The sequence below is a fragment of the Geotrypetes seraphini genome, chromosome 6, assembly GCF_902459505.1.
Source record: "Geotrypetes seraphini chromosome 6, aGeoSer1.1, whole genome shotgun sequence".
NCBI classification, from domain to species: Eukaryota; Metazoa; Chordata; class Amphibia; order Gymnophiona; family Dermophiidae; genus Geotrypetes; species Geotrypetes seraphini.
The window spans coordinates 145,434,445-145,459,893 of record NC_047089.1 but is presented as its reverse complement, the minus strand read 5'-3'; the positions used below and the strand labels follow the sequence as shown (position 1 = coordinate 145,459,893).

Below are 25,449 nucleotides of genomic sequence, written 5' to 3'. Positions count from 1 at the left end.
GTCCATTTTTTCTGTCTGTGTCTCTCCCTATGTCCTTAGTGCCCTCAGTGTCTCATTCCCATGTCCTTAGTACCCCTTCCTACATCCTTACTTTAGTGCCCCAGTGCTAGCGTACTGTGTCCTTAGTGCCCCCAGTGCCTCCTTCCTGTGTCCTTAGTGCCCCCAGTGCCTCTGTCTTGCTTAGTGCCCTCAGTGCATCCTATGTCCTTAGTGCCCTCAGTGCCCCTTTCTTTGTCCTTAGTGCCCACAGTGCCTCCTTCCTATGTCCCCATCATTATTTTCCAGACTTTGTCCCACCTCCACCCCCAATGCCTGCCTGCCTCCCATCCCCCTGAGCAGCATGTTTCCATTTAAACCCCCCACCCCACCCCCGATGCCAGCCTGCCTGCCTGCCTGCCTCCCATCCCCTTGAGCAGCATGTATCCATTTAAAATCCCCCTGCGCCGACCCTACCCGGCACACCCAAAACCCCCGTTGACCCTCCCAGCCGACGCTCCCACCACTAAACAGCCGACAAACCTCCCAGCTCCAGCAGCATCCGAGGCAGAGTAAACACGCTGCTTCGCGGTCTTCTACTGGCCTAATTTCCTCTGCCGCGTCTCTGATGATGTCATCAGGGACGCGGCAGAGGAAATTAGGCCGGTAGAAGGATGTGAAGAAGCATGTTTACTCTGCCTTGGATGCTGCTGGAGCCGGGAGGTTTGTGTTCGTCTCGCGGTGGGTCGGCTGGGAGGGTCAACGGGGGTTTCTGGTGTGCCGGGTAGGGTCGGCGGCAGGGGGGGGGAGTCGCGGCGTGTTACTGGTGTGCTGGGTAGGGTCGGCGGTGGGGGCGGGGGGGGAGTTGTGGCGTTTTACCTGTCGCTGGTCCTTAGACGCGCGCATGCGTACTCTTACCTGCCACAGCCCGACAGATCAGGGATCAGAAAACACGGGGTAAGAGTGCGCATGTGCGCTTAGCATTTTATTATATAAGATGAAAGAATTGGAAAGCTATATAGTTCTTAGCAGAGTTGTGTAGATTCTTAGTTTACAAATCGATTGAACAAACTCGTTTTTACCAATTTTCTAAAATTGAAGTAGGATGAGGAGAGCATGATAAAGTTACTAAGCCAATCGTTCCATTTGCCTGCCTGGAAGGCAAGAGTTCTGTCCAAGAATCTTTTGTAGTAACAGGCTTTTATTGTCGGCTAGGTGAACAGATGTATTCTTCGTGTGGGCCTAAAAGAACTTGCCAGATTAAAATGGGAAACTAGGTAAGTGGGGGCCAGACCAAATATTGATTTATAACACAAGAGAACTTAAACAGGATTTGTGCCTCCAGGGGCAGCCAATTTAGTTTTTGATAATAGGGGCTTATGTGTTCCCATTTCTTCAGCCCAAAAATTAGTCGAACTGCCGAATTTTGAATGACTCTGAGTCTTAGAATGTTTTTTTTTAAGTAAATGATGTGCAACTCACGAGCTGTGTGGGTCGGATATATCGTGCTAATGTAGATGCTTTGTTGGCCGCTACGGAGGGAAGTTTTGCACAGTGGATGTCTCTGCCTCTTTCTTTATACGGTAGGGTTCATTTGTATAAGATGGTTATTTTTCCCCGCTGGTTGTATGTACTCCAGTTGCTGCCTCTTTGTCTTCGCCATGGTGATCTTCAACGGCTTCATAGGCAGCTGACCCGATTCCTCTGGCAGGGCAAGAAGTTTCAGATATCGATCTCTTATTTGTTCGGCTCGGGGAGGATCGGTGGTGTGGGACTCCCGGATATCGGCCTCTATAATCTGGCTTGCTTGCTGCGATTCTTGGGTGACTGGTGTTTACGGAGTGACGACTATCTTTTTCGGGACTTTGAAAATGCTCTTTTCTCTCCTTGGCACTTGTTTTCGTTGACTCAGTTGCCTGTTCGTCTCTTGCCCCCCGCGCTCCGATCCAGTTTTATTCTTCGGTCGTGGCGTTTTTCTTGGAAGGCCTTGGTCGGGTTGCTGGGGGGGGACCATCAGGTTTCAGATCAGTTGTCTATACGGGGGAATCCGCAGTTCCTGCCTGGTTGTGATAACTTTGTCTTTGTGCGATGGACTGGAGAGGGGTTGCTTCTTCTTGAGCATTTTTTGGACGAGGAGGGTGCTATAAGACCTTGGGGAGATTTTCCCATGCTTCATTCTTTGGGTGTGGGAGGTCTGTTTGCGTATCAGCAAATTCATCATTATGTGAGGTCCTTGGCACGCCCGGGCTTACGGTTTCGATTGGGTCACCAATTTCGTCTCTTTTTTGCCCAATTTGATGCTTGTGGCTTGACGGTGTCTGCGTTGCATGGGGCGTTGCGGCAGCTTACTTATACGGCTTATACGGCTTTGGAGTACCGCTGGGGTAGGGATTTGGGCATACCTGGTGAGTCCTTGAACTTTCCTTCCCTAATTGGTCGTATCTCTTCTATTTCTATTAGTGCAGAACTGAGGGAATGCCAGTTTCGAGTGGTTTATCGAGCATATTTTTCCCAAGAGCGGGTCCACAAGGTTGGGGGCATTTCTTCTCCAATCTGCCCTAAGTGTACGCTGGGTTGCAACTCCTTTTTTCATGCATTTTGGGGATGCCCTCAAGTGAAAGTTTTTTGGAGAGCCGTACTCCGCTTCTTGGAGCGGCTTGTTGGTCACGCTATTCCGATGTCTCCGGTAGGCTTGCTTTTGGATAGATATGAATCTTTGCGAGTGCCTGCTCGGAGACACCGGTTGTTGATCCGGAAAGGTGCTGTTATAGGAAAGAAGGTCATTCTTAGCGTTTGGACGCAAGACATAGCACCTGCTTATTGGGCCTGGAGGAATCGATTTCATAATTTGATGCTCTTGGAGCAGCGCCATGCTAGATTATCTGTCAGGCGGTCGAAGATTTTCCTGCAGACCTGGGACCCCTATATTTCCTCGCTTTCCCCTAGGGCCAGAAGTCTGGTCTTAAATTCATTTCATTGCTGATACCCTATGCTCTTAGCTGTTTCCCCGGGTTGGTTGGTGGGTGTTTGGGTGAGTGTGACTGGAGGGTATGAGTGGTAGGAAGTATGTGGAGTTCGGTGGGTAGGGGGGGATTCCATTCTGTTGGAGGGAGGATGGGATTCGGTTGTTTTGTTTGCTATGTGTTGAGCGGCATAAGAAAACAGCTTGCTCACCATACTCCTTTCTTGCTGGTTTTTGGGTATGGGTTGGATTTCATGGTGTGGGTTCGGGTTGGGAATGGGGTTTTGGGCTTTGGAGTGGAGGGGGTTTGGGGTGGATTCATTGGGTGGGGTGAAAAAGTGTTTGGTGGTACGTTTGGTGTTTGCGACCTTGTTGTACTGTTGTGCTGTAATGTATATTTACTGATAGTGCACCAATAAAACATGATTTATACCTTAAGTAAATGATGATGCAATAATCGAGCAAGCTTAGGATGGAATATTGAACCAGTAAGTGGAAGGATGTGGCATCAAAGAGAGTCTTGCTCCATTATTTAGAGAGGGACTAATTATTTTTGGCTGCCTGATCACCTCTTTGTCCTGACTGCCCCACCTTGACATGGTAGGCCAGTGTCTAAGACCTTGATCGCTCATTGGATTCATATGACCATTTCTGCATCTTATATTGCCTATGGCAAGCAGCCACTGGTTTCCCTTAGGGCCCACTTGACTAGAAGTGTTGCTATGTGAGCAGAATCTCACGCGATTCATCCAGATGACATTTGCAGGGTGGCTACTTGGTCCTCTCTTCATACCTTTACCTGGTTTTACTGAATGAATGTGATGGCTCACTCTGATGCCACTTTTAGGACCTCGGTGTCACAGGCAGGCTCTTCTTTGCCTCCTTAGACACTGCCATTGCGTTGGTATGTCATGTAGCATACCGAATCCGGAAGGGACATAACAGAATGGAAGATTAGGTTTTCACCTTCGATAATTTTCTTTCTTTTAGTCCCTGGAAGATTCTGCTCGGCCCATTCTCTCTGTGTAAGCTCAGTTGTTCTGCTCCTTACAAGCTTAAGGATCTTCCAACCAGTAGACAGCTCTTGTGGGGAGTTCACTCTTCTGTGAATATGCATATTACTGAGGTCTGTTTCATGTGGGTGCTCGTTGCACACAGCAGGTTAGTTCTGCATTGTTCCTCATTGTTTTTCTGAATTGCCTTTTGCCAGTTTACTTCTTGTTTTCATGTTCTGCAGAGCAGAGCAGACCAGAACAGAAATTGTTTGTTACCAGGGAGATTCCCCCATGCCCCCTTATTTTGTCATGATTTTGTTCTACTATGTTGCTTGGCTTTGGGACTGAACAGCAGGGGGCTCTAACTCTCTCTAAAGTAGGAGGAGCACATGCTCAGAAAAATGTTTGGACATCTACAACTCCTATATTGCGGGAAGGGATTGAACACCTAGGGCCAGATTCACTAAATGCACCGATCATGTCCCAACCAGTTTGCGATTGTTCCCCGACCTGATTCACTAACCTTGTGCCTAATCATTCTCTCACCCGATCTGATCCACCCATGCAAATGAGGGGAAATGGCATACTAAGTAGGAAGTTATCGATTCACTAAACAGAACCAGAAACACCGATTGGGTATGCTGATCCAAAATGAAGCGACTGCTGAGGACCAGTCGCTTACTGTCCTAGCCAACTCTCCTGCTCTCTGCCACCCTGAAACCCTATTATCGAGGTTACAAACTAACCCTCAATAAAAAATAAAACTGTACATTACTCCCCATAAAAGTGCAGTGCCATGCGAGTCCGTGGTTTTAACCCGCGGGTTAAAAGCGTGTTCTGTTCCATTAAATCAAACTGCAGCCACCCCTCCCCCTTTGCTTTGACCCTGCTTGTGCGGAGAGCAAGCGCATGCACGGATTGCATCTACAGCCAATCAGGATGTCTGCGCATGCATTGTGATTGCTCTGCAGCGATCCATAGGATCGCAGGGGGACATACGTCCGATCAGATAATTTGCATGAGGATTCTGTAGTGAATTGCTCGCCCGGCAGAACTCGGTCACGAATCGCCCAACAACAATCCAGACCGACCAGTTTAGTGAACATAGGCCCTAGTCTACTGAATCTTCCAGGAACTAAGAGAGAGAAGATTATGGAAGGTGAAAACTAATCTTCCATTACCCAGACTCCTTTTTTGAAGATTACAGTTGTCAGTCTGGGATTTATATTATATTTTTGTATTCCTAGTTGGTAGTTTTGCTTGGTTGGTTGTTTATTTTACAGGAGTCCATAAAATGCAATCTCAAACAACTAAAAAAAAAAAAAGAAATGATTAAACAGTCCTTTAAAATCAAAACTATTCTTAGGGTGTTTTTGATTTTAATGTATTTCAAACATGTTGACTTTAGTAAAATGGGAAAGTACCTGAAGAAGTTGCTGGCAAGGTTGGAGAAAGGGGAAGTGGAAAGCGTGGGTTAAATTGAAAGGCTATATAAAAAGGGAAATAGATATTTATAGGAGGAAAGCAAATAAAAGCAAAAGGAACAGGAAATCACCAGCATGGTTCTCCAGAGATGTGGATGCAAATATAAAAGCAAAAAAAGGAAGCATTCACAAAATAAAAAAATCATATGAAGAACACAAAAAATATGTTTGTTTACTAGACAAAACGTGCTATACTTTATTGTCTGGAAGACAGGTTGAAGTGGTTTTTAACACTAAACTTAAAATAGTGAAAATAATGCCATTAAAATATGTAGAGACACCAGAGAGCAATAGACTCTCAGAGAGACAAGCCCTGCTTAATGCACATTTATGAACAACCATATGTAGATTATAACTCTAATTAAATATATAAATGTGTGAAGCGGGGTGTCCTCAGTGTGGGAGGTCAGCGAAGGAAGAAAATTCTCCAGCGCTTTACACAACAAGGCCCAGGTCAATAGACCCCAGCCCGCACACCATTACTGGATACCTCACGTGTACTCAAATTAATAATGTGATGATTAAATATGATAATTTAACAGTGATATAAATTAATCACAAAGATCGGGTTTCTTCAGCCGCTGAGCAGCACTGAGCAGGAGTGTGCTTGGGCACTGCTGCTCGGCGCTGAGTGACTTCCTGACTGGCTTCCGAGGTACGAGGACAGGGCAGGGAGGGGGGACAGGGTGCAGAGCCTGGCGGCAGACTTCAATAATTCTGGGAGGGAGGCGCTGGCCTGAATATAAACTGGGACCCCCATTTTTTGGGGCCAATTTCCCTGTGGTGCAGACCTCAAGATCTTTTAAGTTAAGATTACAGGAGCGTAAATCATGTCTTCAAACCAATTGAATGGAAGAACCATCGGTGGCTCATTGTAAATAATATCAACACGACTTTAACTCCCTCCCATGTAGACCAGCAACGAGGAGGGGCCACTGTAGGTGGTTTCTCCACCAGAGGGAGCAGAGATGGGTTTTCTGGCTGGATACTTGAACCCGAAAGTTATCCTGTAAGCGCTTGTTCATGAATCTCCTCCCACAAGATGACATCACTATGGGGGAGGTGTCTTTATTGTTTAAATTCCTGTCACAGCGTCTGGAAGTTAGGGCGCCATTTTCCTTTTCGAAATTCATGCGGGTTTAGATGCTCGCAATAACGCTGACTAGGCTGATTCGTGGACTCATTTCTTGTATTTTCTGACCGAAAGAGGCAGTCAGAAAATACCACGAATAACTGAGTTCACGAATTTGCGGGGGAACACTGTACTTCTTTTCGTCTTGAATACAATTTGTGCCAGTGCCTGGATGTTTTTGAATGATAGCACAATTTTTGTAACTCTTCAGTCAGCTAGGATTGGACTTTATAACACTGTTGCTGGGACTGAAATTTACTAATTTTGACTGGAGTGGTAGCACACTATTGGAGTTTTTTTAAGGATCCATGAAGCCCTTCTAACTGAGGTCCTTTTTTCTCCAATATTTTGTGTTTGGGTGCTCCTTCTACATTGGACTGTTATATATGGAGCCCTTATAATCCTGCTTGTCTGAATAGTGTGTCTAGCATATAATTTTGCTTTATATATGATTTCAATTACCCCAACATTGACTGGTTAAATGTTACATTGAGGAGTTCTAGGGAAGTAAAATTCCCAGATGTCATAAATGACTGCTTCTTGGAGCAATTGGTCCGGGAGCCAACAAGAGGGGGAACTATTTTAGATTTGGTCCTTAGTGGAATGCAAGGCATAGTACAGGAGTTAACTATGTTGGGTCCGCAGGGAAACAGTGATCATAACGTCAAATTTGAGCTGATACCGGGAATGATGTCGCAAAAGAAATCTACTGTAGAGGTGTTTAATTTTCAAAAGGGAGACTATGATAAAATGAGGAAAATGGTTAAAAAGAAGTTAAAAGGATCTGTTGCAAAAGTTGGGACTGTAAACTAGGTGTGGATATTATTTAAAAATACCATCGTGGAAGCCTAGACCAGATGTATGCCATGTATCAGCAAAGTTGGAAAGAAGAGGAAACGAGAGCAGGCGTAGTTAAAAGGTGAAGTGAAAGAGGCTATTGGACTAAAAAAAATCCTTTAAAGAATGGAAAAAGAATCCGAATGAAGACAATAAGAAGAAACACAAGCAATGGCAAGTTAGATGCAAAGCATTGATAAAGACAGCTAAGAAAGAATATGAAGAGAAACTTGCAAAAGAGGCAAAAACTCATAACAATTTTTTTTAGGTACATCAGAAGCAGAAAACCTGTGAGGGAATCTGTGGGACCGTTGGATGATCAAGGAGCAAAAGGGGCACTTAGGGAGGATAAGGCCATAGTGGAGAGATTGAATGGATTTTTTTCTTCGGTCTTTATGGAAGAAGATCTACCTGAACCAGAAATTATTTTCAAGGGTGATGATGTAGAGGAGCTGAAAAAAATCTCTGTGAATCTGGAAGATGTACTAAGCCAAATCGACAAGTTAGACAGTGATAAAACACCTGGACCGGATGGTATACATCCCAGGGTACTAAAAGAACTCAAACATGAAATTACTGACCTGCTGTTAGTGATCTGTAACCTGTTGCTAAAATCATCTGTAGTACCTGAAGATTGGAGGGTGGTCAATATTATGCCGATTTTTAAAAGGGGCTCCAGGGGAGATCTAGGAAATTACAGAATGGTAAGCATCACTTCAGTGCCGGTCAAAATGGTGGAAACAATTATAAAAATACAATTGTGGAACACGTAGACAAACATTTAATGAGACAGAGTCAGCGTGGGTTCAGCTGAGGGAGATCTTGCCTTACCAATTTGCTTGACTTCTTTGAAAGTGTGGATAAAGGTGAGCCAGTTGACGTAATGTATCTAGATTTTTAGAAAGCTTTTTATAAAGTTCCTCATGAGAGGCTCTTTAGAAAATTAAAGAGTCATGGGATAGGTGGCAAAGTTCAGTTGTGGATTAGGAATTGGTTATCAGATAGAAAACAGAGGGTAGGGTTAAATGTTCATTTTTCTCAATGGAGGAGAGTAAACAGTGGAGTGCTGCAGGGGTCTGTACTGGTGCTATTTAACTTATTTATAAATGATCTGGAAATTGGAATGACGAGTGAGGTGATTAAATTTGCAGATTACACTAAACTGTTCAAAGTTGTTAAAACACATGCGGATTGTGAAAAATTGCAGGCAGACCTTAGATAGCAATGCGTAGCTGGTTTTAAGAAAGGTTTGGACAATTTCTTGGAGGAAAGTCCATATTCTGTTATTGAGAAAGACATAGGGGAAGCCACTGCTTGCCCTTGATCGGTAGCATGAGCTATTGCTACTCCTTGGGTTTTGGCCAGGTACTAATGACCTGGATTGGCCACCGTGAGAATGGGCTACTGAGCTTGATGGACCATTGGTTTAACCCAGTAAGGCTATTCTTATGTTCTTGTGTGCTTGTACTTGATATAGTGGAAAAATTAGGAGTTACAGGAATGGACATATTAATTGTTCAAAAAGTGGACTTGGTAGGTAAAAAGTGTATACTTCAATCATAAGTACATGTGGAACCCCCAATAAGTAGGGTATTCCAGTGTTTAAAAGGGCCTTATCTGGTTGACTGCCATGATGCATTAATTTCCGATACGTATAGCAGTGGTCCCCAACCTTTTTTACATCAGGGACCGGTTTCATGCAGGACAATTTTTCCATGGACCATAGGGGGGTGGGATTCAAGTGCATAATCTATCAAGTGCATAATATATAATCTAATTATTACATTTTATATTATGCACTTCAATTATTAAATTGTAAAGTATACAATATATTAATACAACTCACCATAATGCAGAATCAGTGAGAGCCCTGAGCATGTTTCCCTGCAACTAGATAGTCCCATCTGGAGTTGATGGAAGACAGTGACACCCGAAGTGTGTTCCTTATGTCTAGTCTACTCTCTCCAATACCATGCCACATCTCTCCCTTCATTGCCTCCACCACTATGTCCAACATTTCTCTCTCCCACCCACCACGCTGCCCGTGGCTAACCTGGGAGCCGTCCCTCTGAGCAACTTTTTTTCCCTGCCAAAATCTGATTCTAGTTCTTCCCACCTTCTTCCACCTCCTTGAGGCCCCTTTCCATCCATCCCACTGTTACCTCTCCACCTCTATAGCCAACATTTCTTCCTCTCATCTCTCTTCCCCATGAATCTGTACCTCGGTCCCTTCCACCACCATGTCCAATAATTTTCTCCCCCTCCCTATGCCCAACAATTCTCCTCTTTCTTCATTTTCCCATGTGCACCTTCTCTTTCCCTCTCACTCAGACACCCATGCCCAACAATTCTCCCTTTCTATTCCTTCCCCACCTCAGCATCTCTTTCCCTTACTCCCTCCATTGTTCCATCCTATGTCCCAAGTTCAAGCTCTCCTCCCTTCTTTTCATCCTTTGTATGGTTTGTGCTCCCTCCCTTCCTTCTGTGTCCCAACGTGCCTTCTATCTTTCATGTCCCAAAGTGCCCCTTTTCGTCCTTCCCTCCCTCTGTTCTGTGTCCGAAGTTCGTGCTTCCTCTGACGGGTGTTTACCTATTCTAGCCAGCTCCCTCCTCCCAGCCACACTTCTCTTCACAAAGTTATGGCTGCGGTTCCTACAGATGGCCCGCGACTGACCTGGAAGCCTAGAGGGAAGGCTTCCAGGTCAGCTGCGGGCAGAGTGTAGGAGCTGCTGCTCATGGTTTTGTGAAGAGAAATGCAGCTGGGAGAAGTGAGCCAGCCAGAACTCAGGACTGCATGTAATGTAAATAAAATTAAAAATTCTGTATGGCCGATTTTTTACAGCCCAATGCCCGGTACTGGTCCGCAGCCCGACATGTATAGAGTGGCAGTCATCTAGCTAGTAAAATGAAACCTCATCAAATCAGAACCACTGCAGCTACCTTAACTCTCTTGCAGTTGCTGGAATGTATATGTGGAGCAGCTGTAAGGTTCTTTCTTTTCTTACCATTACAAGCTATTCTTGGCCCAGTTCAATCAGGCTTTTGCCCTCTGCATTCTACAGAAACTACCCTTACTAGAGCCTCCAATGACCTGTTCCTGGACAGATCCAAAGGTCCTCTATTATATCCTCATCCTTCTTGATGTATCTGCTGATTTTGACACTGTTGACCACCACATGCTCCTTGATACACTGTCCTCACTTGGATTTCAGAGTTAAACTAAACTAAACCTTAGGCTTATATACCACATCTTCTCTATAACAATAGAGCTCGGCACGGTTTACATGAAAATTAGAAAGGAGAATGGATACAGTATGGATTTGGAATAGTATGGAGAGGAGCGGAATTTACAACTTTGAAAATAGCCAAGTTTTCAGATGTTTTTGAAATGGTTGGAAAAAAACTAGATCGCGCAGATGAATAGTAAAATCATTCCACAGCTCTGTTCTTTCTTGGTTTTCTTCTTATATCTCCCATCATATTTTAATGTATGCAGTGGTGGGTCCTCCTCCACTGCTATCCCACTATCAGTTGGTGTACATCAAGGCTGACTTGGAAGCCTTCCCTCACATCAGAGCTGCATGCAAGAAACAGCGGTTGTAGTTTCATGAAGAGAATTGCAACTGGGAGGAGGATGTAAAAACCCTTGGGAGGCATGAAGAGTCGGGCTGCCAGGTCAGCAACGTGCAGGAACCACAGCCGTTCAAAATTCTGCTACATTGTCACTATGCTCACATTACCCCTCTCCTCAAGTCACTTCATTAGCTCCCTATCCATTTCTGCATACAGTTCAAACTCCTTATTGACTTACAAGTGCATTTACTTTGTAGCTCCTCAATATCTCTCGTCTCTTATCTCTCCTTATACTCCTGCCCGGGAACTCCATTCATTGGGTAAGTCTCTCTTATCCGTACCTTTCTCCTCTACTGCCAACTCTAGACTCCTTCCCTTCTGTCTTCTAAATAAATAAAAATAATGAGGTTTAAGAAGATCTGAAGGCAGAAAGCAATGCGGATGCAATTTTTATTTTGTCTTATTTTATTATGTATGTTTTCATGGAAACCGCCTAGGTGTTGATGGTATATACATTTTTAAAATAAATAAAATGTCTTGCTGTACCTTATGCCTGGACCAGACTGCCCGAGTCAGTATGTCAAGCTCTGTCTCTGGCAGTATTGAAATCTAGGCTAAACGCCCGCTTTCTTGAGGTTGCTTTTAACTCCCACTCAGTTGTAAAGTACCCATGTCTTTTTGTCTTTCTCTCTGTGAGAAATTCCCTAACCCCTATTTGTCCTGTTTATCTGTTTTAATTAGATTGTAAATTCTTTTGAGCAAGGATTGCCTCTTACATGTTTAATGTATAGTGCTATGTACGTCTAGAAGCACTTTAGAAATAAGTAGTAGTAGTAGTAGAATAATGTGACTCCAATAAGGAAAAGCCTCTCTCATCGCTATCTGTGAGTGAGCTGTTCATAAGCATGATCAAATTATGTATGAGAGTGATTGACCCTGGGTTTGGTAAAGGGTCATGAATTTCATATACCGCCTTTCTCTGGGTACAGCCAAAGTGGTTTATATTTATGGTAGTCACCCATTTGTATACTTTACTCATTTCTGCATGTTGTTGGAAAAGCAGTGTTTCTCTCTAGTAGCAGTAGCTAGATTGATCAGGCATGCAGTTCCTCCCACCTTTTGGAAAAGTACATTTTTTTCTTGAGTTATGGATTTAATTGGGAGGCCAAGGAGACCGCTGTGTGAAATGGGCCACTCACACTCGGAATTTTACATTTAATTCTGAGCTCAAGGAAATGTATTTCTTTCCTGATGGCAATACCTGATCAATGCTGTTGTTTGTGGAAAACACCTATTACAGATGAGCAACATTGCTTTCTTCTCTTATAGTCCTAGCATAAAATGGTCCCTATTGGTTGACAGGAGCATAGTAAAAAGCAAATGTTGAAGCAGATAGTGGCCAACCAAACATTTTATTGTATCATTTATATGTATGAATTGCCCTGCTCATGTGACCCAAGCAATTTACAAAAGAGTCCAAAAACATAAAATGCACTACTTATCAAAACCAAACATAATGTTTGGTTAATTTAATAAATTTTATATTCATTCATTTACTAACATCTTAAAATTACCCAAGTTGCAGATAAATCAAAATATCACATTTGATATATTTGACAGTTCCGGCAAATAGTGGTTTGTATAGTATCGAAACATGAGATGTCGTACTCCAATCAGAGTAGCAGAAAGACAGTGGGAAGTACCCCCCAAAAAATGATGATTCAAGAATCTCCAAGATAAGGTGTTTTATAATAAAAAGATTTTTTCTTGGAGATTCCAGGATCATTAGATTTTTAACATTTTTTTTTTGTCATTCCCACTGTTTTTCTGCCACTTTTAGGGCTCCTTTTACTAAGGTGCGCTAGCATTTTTAGCTCGCGCTTAAGATTAGTGTGCGCAAACCATGCACTAAATGAAAAATACTAACGCAAGCTCTATGGAGGCGTTAGCGTTTAGCGCGCACACTAAAACTGCTAGTTCACCTTAATAAAAGCCTTAGGGCTCCTTTTACTAAGCTGTGTTAGGACTTTAACGCGCAGAATAGCGTACGCTAAATTACCGCGCGCTAGACCTTAATGCCAGCATTGAGCTGGCGTTAGTTCTAGCCGTGTAGCGAGGGTTTAGCGCACGCTAAAAAACTGCGTGCGCTAAAAACGCTAACACAGCTTAGTAAAAGGAGCCCTTAGTGTTCTGTGGAAATTGCATGATTTTTCTGTTTTAGTATACTCCAACCAGAATAAACTTTCTCTCCGAAACTATGTACTACATGCTTTGCATGAAGCTTAGAGCAGCTGAAAGCTATACAACTTGGTCTGATTCCTTTAGTCGTTCAGTTTTACTAATATTTGAATATTTTTAAATACAACTGGCTTTCAGTGTGACTGTTTTTAAATAGTGGTATTATAGGAAAAAATGTACTCGTAGTGGCTTTCAGTCATTTAGCTAGGACTAACATATTTTTTATAAGAAAATGAAAGCTTTCAAAATGTAGAAGTTTGCTTTCATAATGGAAGTTCCCAGAAATAGTGAGTCAAAATGTTTGTTTCATTTTAAATGTTAAGTGAAAGTTTTACGCCACAGCTTCTTTTGGTGTTGAAGGGCTTATCTCTTGTTGTGAATCAAGTGTATTTTTGGTGGTGATTAGATAAAAGGTTCTTTTTTCAACGCACATGCATAATTTCTGTGGTCAGGAAAATTAGATGTGACTAATAAAATCACATCTAATTTTCCTGACCACAGAATTTATGCATGTATGTTGAAAAAAGAACCTTTTACCAATAATTGGAAATTATTTACCAATAATTGGAAAAATTACAAGAACCTTAATTACACATTCTGGTGGAATTCATTATGCCATATTTTTAAGATGGAAAGAGCAATAGCAGTACAAAAAGGGACATATAATAACTTTATAAAGATATGGGGGCCATTGGCAAAATATTGTGATGAATAGTCATCAATTATTTTCTTTCTTAGTTATATATAGCACACTAAAGGGGGAGGGTGGAGTTGAGAATAATTTTATAAAATATGTTATAATACGTTATAGAACACGTATATATTCTATTTCGGTTGAAAATGTGATGAAGGTTGGGTGGGGGTTATTGCATTACTAGATTTTTATGTATTAGATATTATAGTGCTATTTTGGAATTACTTGTATAATGCATTTTTGTGCACTTGTTGTTCAATTTGAAAACGAATAAAGATTGTATTAAAAAAAAAAAAAAAGGAAAATTAGATGTGTAAGATCTGTGGCATTGGGAAAATATGTGCTTTTGGTAAATACTGAATATTGCATGCAGCATGCTAGAGTTCATTTCCTCATCTAAGAACATAAAAATAGCCTTAGTGGGTCAGAGGCCAATCCCTGGCAAAACCCAAATAGTAGCAGCATTCTTTGCCGCCAATCCAGGGCAAGCAGTGGCTGCCTTCCACCATGTCAGTCTCAACAGCAGTCTATGGACTTTTCCTCCCGGAACTTGTCAAAACCTTTTTTAAAACCAGCTACATTAACTGCTCTCACCACATCCTCTGACAATGCATTCCAGAGCTTAACTATTCTCTGAATGAAAAAATATTTCCTCCTATTGATTTTTAACGTATTACTCTGTAACTTCGAGTGTTCCCTAATCTTTGTAAATCTTGATGCAGTAAAAAATTGATCCACTTGTAGCCGTTCTACACCACTCAAAATTTTGTAGACTTCAATCATATCTCCTCCTCAGTTGTCTCTTTTTTTTCCAAACTGAAGAGCCCTAACCTCTTTAGTCCTTCCTCATACAAGAAGTCGCTCTTCTCTGAACCTTTTCTAGTGCCGCTAATATCTTTTTTGAGATAAGGAGACCAGAATTGAATGCAGTACTCAAGGTGAGGTTGCACCATTGAGCAATACAGAGGCAATATAACATTCTTAGGACCCGATTCACTAACCTGCCAGATCGTGACCGATCCGGGCAGGGCTGATCGATTCAGGAAGCCAGAATATTCAAATGGGGGCGATCAGAGGCACGCCCCATCCGCTGACACGGATCGCTAGGTAGCGATCCCGACACAAGCACAGACCATCTACTTTGCCTGTAGATGGTCTGTGCATGTTTGCTATCTTTTTTTTTACTGGCCCCAACTCACCTGCTCTCTGCCACCCTTCCCTGTAGTGCGAGCCCATGGTTTTAACCCACGGGCTTAAAGCGAGTTTAAAGCACGGGCTCGCACTGCAGGAAAAGGTGGCAGAGAGCAGGAAAGTCAGGGGAGGCAAAGAGCAAGACGTGGCAGAGAGCCGGGGAGCCAGAGAGAGAGTCGGGGGAGGCAGAGAGCAGGTCATGGCAGAGAGCCGGGGAGCCAGAGAGAGAGTTGGAGGAGGCAGAGAGCAGGTCGTGGCGGGGAGCAAGAGAGAGAGTCGGGTGAGGCAGCGAGCAGGTTGCGGCAGAGAGCTGGGGAGCCAGAGAGAGAAAGAGTTGGGGGAGGCAGAGAGCAGGTTTATTGCAGGGCTGGCAGGACAGTTGGAAAGGACGTAAGTGATAGGTCCCCAACAGTCACTTCTTGTTGATCGGCCAGCCCAGTTGGTGTTCAAGATTTTTGTTTAGTGAATTGTGTCCCTGCCTACTTTGCATGCCGTTTCCCCTCATTTGCATGTACAGATTGGAATCAGATCAGTATAGAGGTTAGTGAATCGGGTTGGAGGAAAATCAGTTCGCATAGGGGTCGCAAACCGATCGGTACATGATTGGTTTGCTTAGTGAATCTAGCCCTTAGTCTTGTTTACCATCCCTTTTCTAATAGTTCCTAGCATCTTGTTTGCTTTGTTGGCCGCTGCCACACATTGGGCAGAAGGTTTCAGCGTATTGTCCATAATGACACCCAGATCTTTTTCTTGAGTGCTGACCCCAAGGTGGACCCTAGCATCCGGTAACTATGATTTAGTTTATTCTTCCCAATGCGTATCTAAATCACATAATTGTGTTTATCCCAGGACAAACAGGCAGGTATTCTCACATATGGGTGACATCAGCTACGGAGCCTGGATGCGGATGCCTCACAAGCAGACTTGCTTGAAGAAACTCGAAGTTTCGAGTCGCCCACACCGCGCATGCGCGAGTGCCTTCCTGCCCAGCACAGGGCGCATCTCCTCAGTTCTCAGTTTTCCACAGAGCCAAGAAGTCCGTCTTTGACTCTCTGCGTTTAACTTCGTTCACTTTTTGCCTTCTCTCAACCGCAGTTGGTGTTTTTTTCTTCACGAATCGCTGTTTTATTTTGTTTCTATTATTTTAGTTAAAAAATAATTTTGTCATCTTCTGTTCGTTTTCCGGGATGGGCCGCTCGGCCGCAGCCCATGAGCTTCGACTTTGCGGCGGATATTTTTCTGCCTATGTCTCGGCCTGCTACAGGCTTTAAGAGGTGTAGCAAGTGTCAGCACACGATCTCTCTCACGGACCTTCACAGACACTGCCTCAAGTGCCTTGGGCCGAAACATCATCCTAGGTCGTGCCTGCCTTGCCAAACACTTCAGCCTTGTGCTTTCAAGCGTCGTTGCATTCTGGTGGACAAGCTTTTCGAGATGGAGTCTCCTACTGATTCCTCGACTTCGAAGGCGTCTTCGGCCTTGACTTCCATCGAGGCTCCTTCTGCGCCTGCTGCTTCCACCTCGAGCCTCATCAGACCTTCGTCGTTTGCAGTGGCTCTTGCTTCGACGTCATCTGCTGTATCTTCCCCTGTTTCCTCAGGTCAGATAGCTCAGCAGTCGGTTCCACCGGTGGTGATTAAAGTGTCCAAGACTAGTAAGTCGAAGCACACTCACACTACCTCAAAGGAACCTCCAGCCAAGGCAGGTGGACCGGTTTCAGACGCGGATCCATTCTTGCCGGCTTCTTTCCAGACCATATTAGAGAAGCAGTTTATTCAGTTCCTTACTAACATGGGACCTAAACTGCTTCCTCTTATCCAGCCTGGGCATTCAGCAGACTTCCGCGAGGTTGAGCCGCTTCCTATGCCTCAGTCTGAGTTTCCACACTATTTGCAGGAAGCAGAGTCTCTGCGAGTGTCTGGTCTGCCATCCAAGCACGAAAAGCAAGGAGCAGATTCTTTACGAGTGCATCGACGAGAATCCTCACACTCTAAGCAAGGAGCAGAGTCTTTGAGAGTGAATTGAGGTTCCTCCACCAAGCCTCTGGAGCTTCGATCTACAGCCTCTAGTCCTATTCATACATCGGCATCGGCTGCTTACGTCTCCGAGGCGAAATCCCTTTGATCCTCGAGATCTGGTTCCAGACACAGTTCTCACCACCATTCGAGGCCTTTATCGAGGCATTCTTCCAGGCATCGTTCTTCTCAGGATAAATCATTTTCCTCGAAGCCTCGATTTACTCCAACCTCGACCAGACCACCGACTCCTCATTCGAGGTCTCCAATGCCAGACCTTGAGGATATTCTGGTCTCGATTGCCTTGTCCAAGTCACCAGGTTCCTTTTATGCCTTTTTCCATGCCGAAGCTTCTTCTTCGACACAGGCTGCCTCGACGTCCTCGAGTCCTTCTCGAGGCAAGGCATTGCCAGATCAGCTATCTTTCTCGTCTTTCCTGCGACAGATGGCTGTAGACTTGGATGTACAATTGGATACTGGCTCCAAATATTCTAAGGAATATCTAGAAGTCGTGTGTCTTTCTCAACCTACGGCAGAGTGTCTCAAGCTTCCACTGCATAAGCTTTTGAATCAGACTTTTGCTCGATGCATGGAGACTCCTTTTTCCATACCAGCAGTTTCAGGAAAATTGGACTTGAGGTATAAGAATGTGCATCGCAAAGGGTTTGACAACTCGCAGCTATCTCATCAATCCCTGTTTGTTGAATCCTCCTTGAAGAGATCCCACCCTTCCAAGGTCTATGCCACAGTTCCTCCTGGAAGGGAGGGGGAAAACTATGGACAAATTTGGACGTCGCATCTACCAGAATGCTATGATGTCCTCTAAAGTCCTCAATTATAATTTTTATTTCATCACTTATTTTGTATTTCTTCTTTCTCTTCTACCGAAGTTTTTGGCTTATATGGATAACCACATGCATTTTGAATTTCAAGAAGTTATTGCTTCCTTCTCTCAGTTACGTCTCCATCTCCTCCAATCATCTTATGATGCCTTTGAGTTATCTGCCCGAGCGGCTGCTTGCTCTGTAGCTATGCGTCGTCTTGCCTGGCTTCGTACCATTGACATGGACTCTAACCTTCAAGACCGCTTAGCTAACCTTCCTTGTCAAGGCAACGACCTCTTTGATGAATCCATCGAGGCAGCCACTAAGAAATTATCAGACCATGAAAAATCATTTGCTTCAATCGTCGGACCTAAACGAAAGCCTGCTCTTGCCAAGCCTGCACGCCCTGCTGTTATCTATCAAAGGCGTTTTGCTCCAAAGCCGGCTCCTTATACTCGCCCTCCTCTGAAAAAACAGCAACCTCAGAAGCAACAGAAATCCCAACCTTCTGCTGCACCTAAGGCTTCTCAGCCTTTTTGACTGTTTACAACAGAGCATAACCTCCACCGTTCTGTCTCTGTCTCTTTTTCTGCCTATAGGAGGTCATCTCCATCATTTTTACAACCGATGGACGTTAATTACATCCTACCTCTGGGTGCTCACCATCATCAGGGAAGGATACTCTCTCCATTTCACTCAGGTTCCACCAGAGCTTCCTCCAAGAGAATATCCTTCCAATCCATCCCAGACCGCCCTTAGCTCTGCTTCATCTCCATGCCATCCAACCAGCTCCCTTGGAACAGTAGAACAGGGGGTTTTACTCCCGTTACTTCCTTGTTCTGAAGAAGATGGGCGATCTGCGACCCATTCTGGATCTCAGGGCTCTCAACAAATTTCTAGTCAAAGAAAAGTTTCGAATGTTGTCCCTGGCATCTCTTTATCCCCTTCTCGAGCAGAACAACTGGTTATGCTCTCTGGATCTCAAGGAGGCCTACACTCATATTCCCATTCATCCGGCCTCTCGTCAATACCTCAGATTTCGGGTGGGGAATCTGCATTATCAATACAGAGTTCTGCCCTTCGGCCTGGCCTCGTCTCCCAGAGTGTTCACCAAGTGCCTGGTGGTGGTAGCAGCAGCTCTAAGAAATTATGGTCTTCAGGTATTTCCCTACCTCGACGACTGGCTCATCAAAGATTCCACATCTCAAGGGATTATTGTAGCGACCCAACGGACTACCTGGTTCCTACAAAGTTTGGGATTCGAAATCAACTTTCCCAAATCTCAACTTCAGCCCTCACAGAATCTACAATTCATTGGAGCTGTTCTGGACACTGTCCAACTCAGAGCATTTCTTCTGCAACAACGTCTGGAAGCTCTTCTTCAACTCTGTCATACAATGTCTTCCCACTCTTCCATCTCAGCGAAACACATGATGGTACTTCTGGGTCACATGGCCCGACTTCACCTCAGAATTCCTCAGTGGATCCTGGCATCTCAATGGACGCAGGTTTGCGATCCTCTTTCTCGACACATCATAGTCATTCCTTCCTTGAAGCAGTCTCTCCGTTGGTGGATGCTCTCTTCCAATCTTTTCAGAGGCTTGCTTTTTCAACCACCCCCTCATCAGAAGGTCCTCAAGACAGACTCTTCGACTTACGCTTGGGGCGCTCATCTCGATGGTCTCCGTACTCAAGGCCTCTGGACCAGTATGGATCGTCAGTGTCATATCAATCAGTTGGAACTCAGAGCGATCCTCAAAACTCTCCATGCTTTTCAACATCTCCTTCACGACACAGTAGTCCTCATTCACACGGACAACCAAGTCGCCATGTATTATATCAACAAACAGGGAGGGACAGGGTCTGCCTCCCTTTGTCAAGAAGCTCTGGAGGTTTGGGACTGGGTAATCCGCCACAACACCTTCCTCAAAGCTGTCTATATTCAAGGGGCAAAGAATTGCTTGGTGGAAAACTTGAGTCGTCTCCTACAACCTCACGAATGGACTCTCCATTCCTCGCCTCTTCATCACATTTTTTCACAGTGGGGAACGCCACAGATAGACCTCTTTGCAACTCCCCACAACTACAAACTGCCTCAGTTCTGCTCCAGGATATACTCTCCTCACCGCCTCGAGGCAGATGCTTTTCTTCTGGAATGGATGAATCTTTTCCTCTACGCATTTCCTCCATTCCCTCTCATTCTCAAGACTCTGGTCAAGTTGAAGAACGATCATGCCACCATGATTCTAATCGCTCCTCGGTGGCCAAGACAACCCTGGTACTCCCTTCTACTTCAACTCAGCAGCAGGGAGCCATACCTTCTACCAGTTTTTCCTTCTCTGCTTACACAGAGTCAGGGATCTCTGCTTCATACCAACCTGCAGTCTCTACACCTGATAGCCTGGTACCTCTCAACATAACCCCTCTTCAGGTTTCTCAATCTGTCAGAGACGTTTTAGAAGCTTCTCGAAATCTTACCACTAGGCAATGCTATCATCAAAAATGGACTAGATTTACTACATGGTGTTTTTCTCATCATAAGGAACCTCAGCATTCCTCCTTATCTTCTGTTTTGGACTATCTTTTACACTTATCCAATTCTGGCCTCAAGTCTACATCTATACTAGTCCATCTCAGTGCAATTACGGCTTTCCATCGGCCTATTGAAGGGAAATCCCTCTTTGCTTATCCGGTGGTTTCCAAATTCATGAAAGGACTTTTCAATGTCAAACCTCCTCTCAAAGCACCTCCTGTGGTTTGGGACCTCAATGTTGTCCTTGCTCAACTGATGAAGCCTCCATTTGAACCAATTGATAAGGCTCATCTGAACTATCTCACTTGGAAAGTGGTCTTTCTCATTGCCCTCACTTCTGCTCGACGAGTCAGTGAGCTGCAAACTTTAGTTACTGACCCATCATTCATGGTGTTCCATCATGACAAAGTAGTTTTTCGTACTCATCCGAAATTCCTACCTAAAGTGGTCTCGGAATTTCATCTCAACCAATCCATCGTACTCCAGTGTTTTTTCCAAAGCCTCATTCTCACCCTGGAGAATCAGCTCTTCATACTCTGGACTGTAAACTTGCTTTGGCCTTCTACTTGGAACGCACCAAACCACACAGAACTGCTCCTCAACTTTTTGTCTCCTTCGACTCAAATAAGTTAGGACATCCTATTTCTAAGCGTACCATCTCCAACTGGATGGCGATTTGTATCTCTTTCTGCTATGCCCAGGCTGGATTACCCCTTCACAGTAAACTCACAGCCCATAAAGTCAGAGCAATGGCAGCTTCAGTAGCTTTCCTCAGATCTACACCTATTTATGAAATTTGCAAGGCTGCTACTTGGTCCTCGGTTCATACCTTCAATTCTCACTATTGTCTGGATACTTTCTCCAGACAGGAAGGACAGTTTGACCAAACAGTATTACAAAATTTGTTCTCCTAAATTGCCAACATTCCCACCATCCCATTCTGGTTAGCTTGGAGGTCACCCATATGTGAGAATACCTGCCTGCTTGTCCTGGGATAAAGCACAGTTACTTACCGGAACAGGTGTTATCCAGGGACAGCAGGCAGCTATTTTCACAACCCACCCACCTCCTCTGCTTGGCTTCTCTGCTAGGTATCTGAACTGAGGAGACGTGCCCTGTGCTTGGCGGGAAGGCACTCGCGCATGTGCGGTGCAGATGACTTGAAACTTCGAGTTTCTTCAAGCAAGTCTGCTTGTGAGGTGTCCGCATCCAGGCTCCGTAGCTGACATCACCCATATGTGAGAATAGCTGCCTGCTGTCCCTGGATAACATTGACGCAATGGGTTGGGAACTGGCTGGGAGGTAGGCTTCAAAGGGTGGTGGTGAACGGCACCCCCTCCGAAATGACTGAGGTGATCAGTGGAGTGCCACAGGGCTCAGTCTTGGGCCCAATCCTATTCAACATCTTTATAAGGGACTTGGCAGAAGGGCTTCGAGGTAAAATAACATTATTCGCCGATGACGCCAAACTAAGTAATGTAGTGGGCAAATGCACAACGGACGAAGATTCAATGCCCGACAACATGATGCACGACCTACTCCTACTGGAGCGATGGTCTAGGACATGGCAACTCAACTTCAATGCCAAAAAATGCAAAGTTATGCACCTGGGCAGCCAAAATCCATGCAAGTCTTATACCCTTAATGGCGAGATCCTAGCAAAAACGGTAGCAGAACGAGACTTGGGGGTAATCGTCAGTGAGGACATGAAGTCTGCCAATCAAGTGGAGCAGGCTTCGTCCAAGGCAAGACAAATCATGGGCTGCATACGAAGGAGTTTCGTCAGTCGTAAGGCGGAAGTCATTATGTCATTGTATAGATCCATGGTGAGGCCCCACCTGGAATACTGTGTGCAATTCTGGAGGCCCATTATCGCAAGGATGTGCTGAGACTGGAGTCGGTGCAGAGAATGGCCACCCGGATGGTCTCGGGACTCAAGGATCTTCCATACGAAGAACGGCTTGACAAATTACAGCTATACTCGCTCGAGGAGCGCAGAGAGAGGGGAGACATGATCGAGACGTTCAAGTATCTTATGGGCCGCATTGGGGCGGAGGAAGATATCTTCTTTTTCAAGGGTCCCACGACAATAAGAGGGCATCCGTGGAAAATCAGGGGTGGGAAACTAAGAGGTGACACCAGGAAATTCTTCTTCACTGAAAGAGTGGTTGATCGATGGAATAGTCTTCCACTACAGGTGATTGAGGCCAGCAGTGTGCCTGATTTTAAGGCCAAATGGGATCGGCACATGGGATCTATTCAAAGGGCAAAGGTAGGGGAGGGACTTTAGGGTGGGCAGACTAGATGGGCCGTGGCCCTTATCTGCCGTCTATTTCTATGTTTCTATGTTTCTATTTTTCCTGTACTGTCTAACTCAGACATGTGAATTGATGAGCAGCAGAAAGTTTCACTTGTAACTTGAAAAAGCACACAGCAAGAATACATACATGCAACCATCCTCCAATTTCCATATTTTTTCTTTCTTTCTTTCCAACCAACCACATCCACAGTTCTGAGCTGGTTACATATAAAACAGGGATCTCAAACTCCCTCCTTGAGGGCCGCAATCCAGTCGGGTTTTCAGGATTTTCCCAATGAATATGCATGAGATCTATGGGCATGCACTGCTTTCAATGCATATTCATTGGGGAAATCCTGAAAACCTGACTGGATTGCGACCCTCGAGGAGGGACTTTGAGATCGCTGATATAAAACATACTGGTACATAATAAAATAGTGACAGACAAACAATAAATAAGAAGGAAACAATTTATACATTTTTCTTTCACCTGTCATAAACTCAATTCTTGTAACAAAAATACAGCAAAACACTTGCTTGAGAATGTGTTTATCCTCGGAGCAGAAATACAAACAATTCAAGCTTTCGACAAGGTGCCACATGAAAGGCTGCTTAGGAAGCTGTGGAACCACGGGGTGGGAGGGGATGTGCACAGATGGATCAAGCACTGGTTGTCGGGTAGACTGCAGAGGGTCGGAGTAAAGGGCCAATATTCTGACTGGCGGGGAGTCACGAGCGGTGTGCCACAGGGATCGGTGCTGGGGCCGTTACTCTTCAACATATTTATCAATGACCTGGAAAAGGAGGCAAAGTGCGAGGTTATAAAATTTGCAGACGATACCAAACTGTGCGGCAGAGTTAGGTCCAGGGAGGAGTGTGAGGACCTGCAAAGGGACCTGGACAAGCTGGAAGACAGGGCAAACAAATGGCAAATGCGTGGAAAAATGCAAGGTCATGCATATAGGGAAAAAGAACCCGTTGTTCAACTACAAATTGGGGGGGGGGGGGCATTGTTGGGAGACAGCAGACTTGAGAGAGACTTGGGTGTGCTGGTGGATGCATCACTGAAGCCATCTGCACAGTGCGCAGCAGCCTCAAAAAAAGCCAACAGGATGCTGGGCATCATAAAGAGGGGCATAACAACCAGGACGCGGGAAGTCATCATGTCATTGTATCGAGCGATGGTGCGTCCACATCTGGAATACTGCGTTCAGTATTGGTCGCCGCACCTCAAGAAAGACATGGCGGTACTTGAGAGAGTCCAAAGGAGAGCAACGAAACTGGTAAAAGGGCTGGAACACTGCCCATACGCTGAGAGGTTGGATAGGCTGGGGCTCTTCTCTCTGGAAAAAAGGAGGCTCAGGGGAGATATGATAGAGACCTTCAAGATCATGAGGGGCATAGAGAGGGTGGATAGGGACAACAGGTATGAGGGGGCATTCGGAGAAACTGAAGGGAGATAGGTTCAAAACAAATGCAAGGAAGTTTTTCTTCACCCAAAGGGTCGTGAACACTTGGAATGCGCTACCGGAGGAAGTGATCAGGCAGAGTACGGTACATGGATTCAAACAGGGATTGGACGGATTCCTGAGGGATAAAGGGATCGTGGGATACTGAGAGAGGTGCTGGGATGTAACACAAGTATAGAAAGCTAACCAGGTAATAAGTATAGAAAGCCAACCAGGTTGTGCATGGGCAAGACCAGAGGGTGAGGACTTTGATGGGAAGATAGGACTTTAATGAGAAACCAAGGTGGAAAGGGGCCCCTTCTGGTGATTCAGACAGGTCGTGACCTGTTTGGGCCGCCGCGGGAGCGGACTGCTGGGCAGGATGGACCTATGGTCTGACCTGGCGGAAGCACTGCTTATGTTCTTATGTTCTTTGTGAGATATGCACTACACAAACAGCCCTCCGTCTCTCACACAGAGCCATCTGCAATTCTTGTCTCCATCACACACATACATGCATCTTAAATCAGCTTCTTCCTCTAACAAGGATACAAAAAAAGCATCCTTACTCTACGTACATAACACAATTACAGCTTCCTAGTCTCACACATGTGCTTTATCATTCTGAAAATTTGTATTTAGTATGAGAAACATTTTTGGAAAGTTTGTGTGTTTCCAATCTTAATTCTACCTTTTTATTTTATTAGGTGCCACTGTGGAGGAGATAAGTCAGCATTGGGAATGGCTTGAGGATAATCTACTTCACATATTGTCTGTGTTTGATAATAAGGAAGATATCGCAAGCTTTGTTAAAGGGAAAATAAAGGTAGACTGATTTTGAGTCATTATTTTTAAATTAGTAATTATGATAATGAAATTAATATAATGATTACTTTTGTTGTCACACAGAACAATAACATTAGTTCTTCAAAAGCAGAATGAATCAGGCACACAAGTGGGCATCATCCTATGGTGTCAATGCTGATAACTTGCTTAGCTTGGGAAAACCTAGAAAACTTCTGTGCTTAGGACTGGTTCATAGACAACGGCGCGAAAGACAAAGGCGCGCCCGGACAATTGAGCGCAGCGCGAGGCGCGCGCCGCTCTAAATTACTTTTTTTAGGGCTCCGACGGGGGGGCGTGGGGGGGGAACCCCGCCACTTTACTTAATAGACATTGCGCCGGCGTTATGGGGGGTTTGGGGGTTGTAACCCTCCACATTTTACTGTAAACTTAACTTTTTCCCTA

General features: G+C 44.7%; 1 protein-coding gene across 4 annotated transcripts in view; it reads left to right on the top strand.

The window, feature by feature from the left end:
* The window catches only part of TBC1D8 (TBC1 domain family member 8), a 261,119-nt gene that overhangs the window by 53,319 nt on the left and 182,351 nt on the right, over nucleotides 1-25,449 (top strand). For all 4 annotated transcript variants that reach the window (XM_033949424.1, XM_033949423.1, XM_033949425.1 and 1 more), the window contains exon 3: nucleotides 24,909-25,027. In XM_033949424.1, coding sequence (XP_033805315.1) covers nucleotides 24,909-25,027 — 119 coding nt within the window. The remainder of the gene's footprint in view (nucleotides 1-24,908; nucleotides 25,028-25,449) is intronic.